The sequence below is a fragment of the Parasteatoda tepidariorum genome, chromosome 9 (genome assembly GCF_982258835.1).
Source record: "Parasteatoda tepidariorum strain Cologne lab strain chromosome 9, Ptep-v5.0, whole genome shotgun sequence".
Taxonomy (NCBI): Eukaryota; Metazoa; Arthropoda; class Arachnida; order Araneae; family Theridiidae; genus Parasteatoda; species Parasteatoda tepidariorum.
This window is the reverse complement of record NC_141763.1, coordinates 15,091,308-15,099,557: the sequence shown is the minus strand read 5'-3', so window position 1 is coordinate 15,099,557 and position 8,250 is coordinate 15,091,308. Positions and strand designations below refer to the sequence as shown.

General features: G+C 34.7%; 1 protein-coding gene across 1 annotated transcript; it reads left to right on the top strand.

Annotated features, from left to right (window-relative positions):
• Nucleotides 1-742: 742 nt before the first annotated feature.
• LOC147803331 (uncharacterized) lies at nucleotides 743-2,512 on the top strand. Its single transcript, XM_087150443.1, has one exon. The coding sequence runs from the start codon at nucleotides 1,397-1,399 to the stop codon at nucleotides 2,345-2,347; it is 951 nt and encodes a 316-aa protein (XP_087006569.1). The 5' UTR covers nucleotides 743-1,396; the 3' UTR covers nucleotides 2,348-2,512.
• Nucleotides 2,513-8,250: the final 5,738 nt, after the last annotated feature.

Below are 8,250 nucleotides of genomic sequence, written 5' to 3'. Positions count from 1 at the left end.
TTAATATCTGACATCGATTTTCGTACTTACTTAATTTAAATGTTGTTTATTCATTGTGAATCTTATTCATGTGATTTAAAAATCTTACATCGCGATTCATATTCAAGCGAGCTTAAAATCCGATGTCGCTATTCGTATTCACTGGATCTAAAAAAATCAGGCATTAAGATTCACATTTACGCGATTCAAAAATCCAAATAAATGCGATTTGTATTTCTGCATTCTTTAGTTCAATATCGCGATTCATATTCACGTGATTTTAAAATCCAATATCGTGATTTGTATTTTCGCCTTAAAATCTGTTATCGTGATTCATATTCATGCGATTTTTAAATCCAATATCGCGATTCTTGTAAGAACTAGGTTTTTTTCTTAAATTAGTTACTATAAAAGTGTATATTGTATAAGAGTTGTAGTTGATAAGTAATTTAATTATAAATCTTAGTTCAAAAAATTATGTTAAATATAAAAGTATATAATTTGATATCTTGTAATCGAGTTTTTATTCATAAAATTTTCAGTTTGTACCACAATCACCCCTGGAAATTGTTTACCTGTAAATTATTTATCTCATTTAACGGTGTTTTTTTTTTTTTTTTTTTAATTTCCTTTTGCTGTTTTGTTTTTAATTTTGTTCGTTGCGACATTTGAAACCAAGACTTTTCATATCGGCCAGCGTATATTTCCTCGGCGGGGAGGGGGTGAGTAAGAAATGATTTTCACTAAGAAAATGCTTTGAATAACTCATTTGAAATAGAGCACATTATTTTTAGAATTCGGACACAAAAAATTGTCTACTTTTTTTACTTGTAAATTTAATTACACAAATATTGATAATATTAGAATCTTCTCATTTATAAAATGTGAGGGGGCTTAAGTACTCCCGGTTACGCGGCCCATTGGAAATCTTTTAAAACGAGCTGTAATCCCAGAGTACTAAGTGGTATGGTTAGTTGAAAATAGAGTCTTAAGTGAAAGAGCCAAAATCGGTTACTTTAGACCAGAGGTCGCCAAAGTGGTCTATATAGACCCCCAGGGGTCTATTTAACATAAGCGGGGGTCGATCCGAACCGGAAGGGTCGAAGGATTATCAGTATTTTTCAGATATGTGACAATTAGAAATAAAAGAAGAAGACTTGGAAATATACAGGGTGGTCCCGAATTCATGGTACAAACTTTAATGGTAGGTACAGGACATAGTAACAATGATTTATTGTATAGGAATGTGTAGTCGCAAGTGACGCGGTGAGGCGTAAAAACGGGAAATAAAAGGAAAGAGAAATGGAGTGATCGGTTGGTATCATTGCCGGTTGAGGGCACTAGATGTCTAGCCGCCGTTGAAAATGATGCATCGCAGTAGGGAAAAGTGCCATTCACAATTGTGCTGCCGCAGACGATGGGTGACTTTACATATGCAGAAAAAACAGACATGAATTACATGTACGGCCGTGCAAATGGTAACGGCAGAGCTGCGTTACGAATGTATCGCGCGGAGTTTCCTGATCGACGAATGCTGGATCATAGAATTTTTCAACGGTTACATCGTCAACTTTGTGAAACAGATGCGTTCGACGTCAACAGACATGACGCTGGTCGATTAAGAGCTGTACGCACTCCAAGGCTGGAAGAAAGCATCTTGAACATTGTGGCTGATAGACCCGAGTCAAGCACAAGAACTGTTGCGCGTGACGTAGGTGTGAGTCATAAGACTGTATGCAGAGTGTTAAACGAAAATCGCTTACACCACTTCCATTTTCAGAAAGTACAAGCATTGAATCCGGCAGATTATCCTCTCCGCGTGAACTTCTGCCTGTGGGTGATGCAGCAATGTGCGTTGCAGCCGGATTTCGTATGTGATGTGCTATTTACAGATGAAGCGACATTTTCACGCGAGGGTGTCTTTAATGCGCACAATTCCCATGTGTGGGCAACCGATAATCCACATGCAACGCGTCCACATGCGTTTCAACAACGTTTCTGTATTAATGTGTGGGCTGGTATTGTGAACGACTTTTTGATTGGCCCATACTTACTACCCACGCGACTCAGTGGTGGATGCTATCTTATTTTTCTGAAAGAAGTGTTACCACAACTGCTGCATGATGTTCCGATTGCCATTCGTAACCGCATGTGGTTTCAGCACGATGGGGCGCCAGCACACTTCAGCATTGATGTACGGAATTACCTGAATGCCACGTTTGGTGCTCGATGGATTGGGAGTGGTGGACCAATCCCTTGGCCACCCCGATCTCCCGATTTATCGAGCCTCGATTACTTTTTATGGGGACAGCTAAAGCATCTTGTTTATGAGACTCAGATAAGGATCTCGACGCTCGCATATCGGTAGCTGCTGCAGGTGTGCGTGAAATACCAGGCATCTTTGAACGTGTTCGCCAATCGCTCCACCGACGCTGTCAAGCATGTATCGCTTCTGGTGGACGCAATTTTGAACACTTACTGTAAACATGACACTTGTCAACAACGCTTTCAATAAAATCTTTGTCTTTCCTTTCGGCCGTTATTTCTCCTGTTTACGCCTCACCGCGTCACTTGCGACTATACATTCCTATACAATAAATCATTGCTACAATGTCCTGTACCTACCATTAAAGTTTGTACCATGAATTCGGGACCACCCTGTATACAGGTAATCTTCAAAAATTGGGCGACGATTTTAAACTGCGTTTTGTTGATTTGGAAAACATTGACATCCCTGATTGGATTATTGTGCCATTTTCTGCTCAAATTGAAAACGTGGGCATCAACCTGCAAGATGAGCTTGCTGAATTATTATGGGGATTTGAAACAAAGACGCTTTTTAAAAATTTAACAATAAGCAAATTTTGGACAAATATAAATATAATGCAAAAATATGTACAAATTTACGAAATAGCTCAGCCATTTATGATAGCATTTCCAAGTTCCTATACGGTTCAAGCCGGTTTCAGTCACGTAAATTCAATCTTAACTAAGAACAGAAATAAATTAAATGTGGAGTTTCGAGGGGATTTAAGATTAAAATTGACCAATTTTGAACCCAATATAACGAACCTTGCCAAAAAAAAAAAAAAAACACCAGACACACCCATGTCATTGATTAAGAAGCAATAAATCCGTAGTTACTTTACTTATTATTTCTAATTACTTATTATTTCATAAATATTAAGGTATTAAATTTCAACATTAATATATTTTTCATAAAACTATTGTTACACTATGTACTATTACTTTAATAAATGTTCAAAATCATAAAATAAATGTACAAACACAGTATCTAATAGAGTTTTATTTTAATTAACAGAAAATTACTTTTATGGGGGTCGATGGAGATTTCGAAAAATTATGTAGGGGTCGACGATCAAAAAAGTTTGGCAACCCCTGCTTTAGACAAACACAAAAGACTATTAGACCTTTTAAACTAAATGCTGCAAATTAAATTTAAAAAAATGGGCCGTAGAGAACCCGTATGCATTTAATTATGATATACAGAGGGAATTTTTTTTTTTTTTCAGTTGAAGGAAGCCCAACTATGAAATGTAAATGAATTAATTATAAAAATTAAAATATTTTTTTATAGAAAAGTTCTCTGCGTTCAAGAAATTTCAGTAAAAAATACTATTCGATAAAAGTGGTGAATGTCGATATTCATATAATCTCTTCGTTGAATATCTGAAATTTATTCATTTAGTCTGAAAAATACCAACATTCAGCAGTGGATGAACGAAATGTTTCTCGGCTAACATTACATACACTGAATGTCTACATTTGCCGGTGTTACGTGGGAAATAATATTTAACAAATATATTTTATCTAACATTAGTGCGTGCTCGACTTCGCGTGCAGGTCGTTGGGCTACCGAAGCGAGGGTGCCATCCCCTCTGCAGAGGATCAAAATTGTGATGGTATGTCTTCGGATCATCCTCAGGGATGTTTCCCAGACCGTCGCCAATAGCCCATTGGGCAGCTCTAGTGCGACGTAAATCAACAACAACTAACATTAGTGCACTCTGAATGTCGACATTGACTAATTTCAGTTCTTCACAGCTGCGGATATATATGTAGAAGAATTATTCAATAATCTAGATCTTTGCAAACAGCAGCCATCCTTTTACGATTCGCAAGGAAAAGTCTGTAGTCGTTTCTAATTTGCCAGGCGCGTTTTAGGCTTATTGCAGAAAGCTAACATAGCTTTAGGTTGATTAGAAAATTCCTACTTTATCTCTCAATTAGCCTGATTTATTTCACGCTGTTTGTAATAAGTTCAGAATTATAAACGCTTATAACCTTATTAGAGATTTACCTGATTAAGCAATTTCAATCTGATTGAGAAATTTTTCGCTCATTTCCTGATTAGGTTAATAAACAGCTCAGAGAAACTAAAAAATGATAGCGACAATGGCCGGTTTTTTTAGCTGCTTACGATACATATTATAAATGTTTTTTTTTTTTTTTTAAAGTTTTCTCAATGTTCATTATTCAAATCTTGATATTCTCTCATGCAAATTGTCATTTAAATTGTTTTTTTGCAATTGTTTACTTTTGTGTATCAATTGGTTAAATTAGACTATCTATAATATAAATTTGACAATTGAATAAATCAGACGATATATTATATAAATGTATAATATTTAGTATATTATAATAATTAGACCAAACTATAACGAGTTTGTATGTATGTTACGAGTTATGTTTTAAACACGCATTTAATGGGTTTTTATGCTGGAGATTTTTTATATACTGCCTATTTGTATTTATTTTTACCGTATTGCATTACAAAGTTAGCCAATTAATGTGCGAGCGTAAACAAATGCAAACCGGTTTCAACCGCTTAAAAACAATAAAGCTGCATAGTATCATCTGATAATTAAGATTTCATATAGAATCTTATAGTTAATGCGTCTAATAATTTGGCCGGGGAATGTATGTGTATTATATATATAGATATATATAACATTCATACCAGTTTTCTTCTCACCTTGTTATCTACTTAACAGAAAATTCACGGAAAATAATTTATGAATATTTCTTCAAGAACAAAATAGCGTTTCCCTCCCTCCAAAAAACAGCAATTCACTGCTAATTAATTGGCGGCGTTGGGCGCTTGGCGATAAGCTTTATTAAGTATGAACGCGTGACATGGTTCCGCAACAATGTTTTTCTCCCCCCAAACCCCAGAAATTATCGTAATGGAATAATTGAAGAGATCTCTTGGTTGGTGAAAAATGATCGCTCTTTGGCGAGCTACTTTTTATGATTGGCGATTTGGTTGATGACTGCTATCTAAACTGTAAGGTTAAATTGTTCTACTTGCAATCTGATAGGAGCCATTCACTTTATAGGAGCTCTTGAATATTCATAACATAATTGACTAGTTGCTTAAATGAAACACATGTTTAGAATTAGAACAAAAATATCGAGATTTGATGTTGTATTATGCACCACTAGCAAAGAGAATTTTAGCAGGGACCGTTATAAGGGTGGGACGAGTGAGGCATTCGCTAAGGGTCATGCGTGTCCAAGAATTTCGCGGTGGTAATATTCGAGAAAAAAATTTTAATACTTTTTTAAAAAAAATTTCTCTTTTCAATTTCTGTTTCGAAATGAAAGTTTTAAAACTTCTTTTCTTTATATAAATGAAATAGAATACAAAGCAGTACTCTCCACATTTTTAAAGGACTCTCCCACAAAATCTTTTTAAATATAAATAATCAAAATTATAGAATTGGAAAATAAGATGAGAAAAAATATTAAAAAAAATTGGGATCGCCGCAAGGCGATCACAGGATCACACCCATTGCCAAAATGGTTGCTGTCTAATTTTTTTTGGAAAAGCAACTTGATTGTGTTTTCATCTTGGACATCTTTAACTGTTAATCCTGATTTGCTCGGTACACAATTTCGGAGACATATTTAAATACAGCTCAGACACATTCTGAGTAAATTCTTTTAATGACTGAATAGACATTGAACAGCCGATCGAGATTTATATTAACATTTTCGGATTGGTACAATGGTGTTTAAAAGGAGATTATAAGCTGCATCATACACCCGTTTCGGATTCACAAGTTCATACATGAAATATGATTTGAAAGCTAGGCTTTTTTTCAAGTTTACATGAATAGTGAATGAATCATTTATATTGCGTGGAAGACAGGCTACGGACTTGTGCAAATAATTCGGTACGTTGACAATGGATCCATTAATCCCTAACTGGTGATCAACACCCAGTTATCGTATTTGCTTTAGTTGTTGTTGTTAATTTACGTCGCACTAGAGCTGCACAATGGGCTATTGGCGACGGTCTGGGAAACATCCCGGAGGATGATCCGAAGACATGCCATCACAATTTTAATTCTCTGCGGAGGGGATGGCACCCCCGCTTCGGTATTATCGTATTTGCATGAAAGAGGTTCGGAGAGCCACACCATTCGTTCTTCGGTAGGGTTCAATTCTCTCAACCACTTTTGTGAGGGACGGGCTTCATGCTTGCTTTTGAGAACGGAATCCTTTCTTTTTTCCGTTGTGTATAACGCTTAAGGTATTCTCTTGTACGTTCTTTGGCTTTTTCAGCCTCGGTAAGTTTAGGCCTTGGCATCGTTTTTTTTCTTGCTTCAACTCTAACTTTTGAGACCGTGTCAATCAGTTTGGACCCTCTTTACTTGTGATATCCACCTGAATTAGTATTGAAAACGATCCAGTACTTGAACTGTAGATTAGAATTTCTGATTCTTAATTAGAACAATAAAAACAAAAATATCGTTCAAATGATGGAATTCACTTTTATTCACAACTCAAGAAGTATTTATGGGATCTGTTTTGACCCATAAATCAAAAATAAACTCACCAACTCAATGCATAACAAAATTAAAATTGAAAAAAAAGAATTTCAAAAAAATTATCAAACAGCAGCCGTTGCCATAGCAACGCATGCACACTGTTTACTATTACTCTTGATTATTGTAGTTGAAAAGTGTCTGGATGATGTCAAAGCCAAACGAAGACCCATTTTGTCAATGGGTAAAAAATATTAGGTCATTCATTTTTAGAAATGGGATTTGCAAAATAAAATAAAATCATATTTATTTTAATAATAAAGGGTCTATTTGATTCATTTTCCTAAGGTGCACCACAGATTATTAATTACCCTGCTAAGTGATAGCTCCGCAAAGTCTAGCGATGATTTTGCGGAGTCACATGCGTCTACTACTCCTCTCAATCTTAAGGGCTATGTATTTTGTAAAGAACTACGCATACAACATTGAAAGCATGAAAAAAAAAATCATGAATTAAATTTTTTAAAAGAATTATTGTTTCCTAATTAATTAACTGAAAATAACATTTACAAATAATATGAAAAAAATGTGCATATGTTTCAGAAATAAAGAATGAATTTGTGTATAGGATGTTCATTCTAAATTATTAAGTTTTCTTTTGGATTTTAAAAGAATTTAGAAAAAAATATGCGTAAAATATTTCCATGCGGCCATTTGAAGTAAGTAAAAGGTGTAAGTAAATTCTGAAATATTGTACACTTGCAGTCCATGGCCAAATTATTAGACGCACTCTAAGATTCTATGTAAAATCTTAATTATCAGTTGATACTCTATACAGCTTTATTGCTTTTACACGATTGAAACCGATTTGTACTTGTTTACGTTCGTGTATAAATTGGTAAAATAAGACAATATATTATATAAATATAGAATATTTATCATATCAGGTATTATATTAGTATATTATAATAATTAGACCAAATTATTCGATGGCATTCGATTAACTTTGGCATGCCGCATGGTTTTCGTTCGTTGCCGAAAAATGTTCTAACAATTCTTTTTTCCTCCCATAAATATATAAAGAAACGTTATATAGGAGAGTATTTCGGACGAGAAATGTGTGTGGAATATATATATTTAAATATCTATATATATATTTCTCTTACACGGCACCGAAAAAAAACCTCATTACAACTCCCCGAATGGCAACGTTAGAAAATCGACCAATGATTGCTGCTAAAAATGTCACATGGCATATCTAGATGAGGTGGCTCAACATACAGCGCTTTTAAAAACGAAAACAATAACCAGAGTGAGCATTATCAGGTTGTTCAATTCAGATTCATGCACTAAAAACATGATAATATTTAATTTAAACTCAATTAGGAATTAATTAATTAATAGAAGTGAGAATGCTTTAAAACTCCGCTGTTGAATTGATATTTTTCTACTGGGAGCTACCTAAACGTCTAAGTGT

Excerpts from the sequence above, each read along its gene's own strand:
- LOC147803331 (XM_087150443.1), top strand. The coding sequence starts at position 1,397 with ATGGGTGACTTTACATATGCAGAAAAAACAGACATGAATTACATGTAC.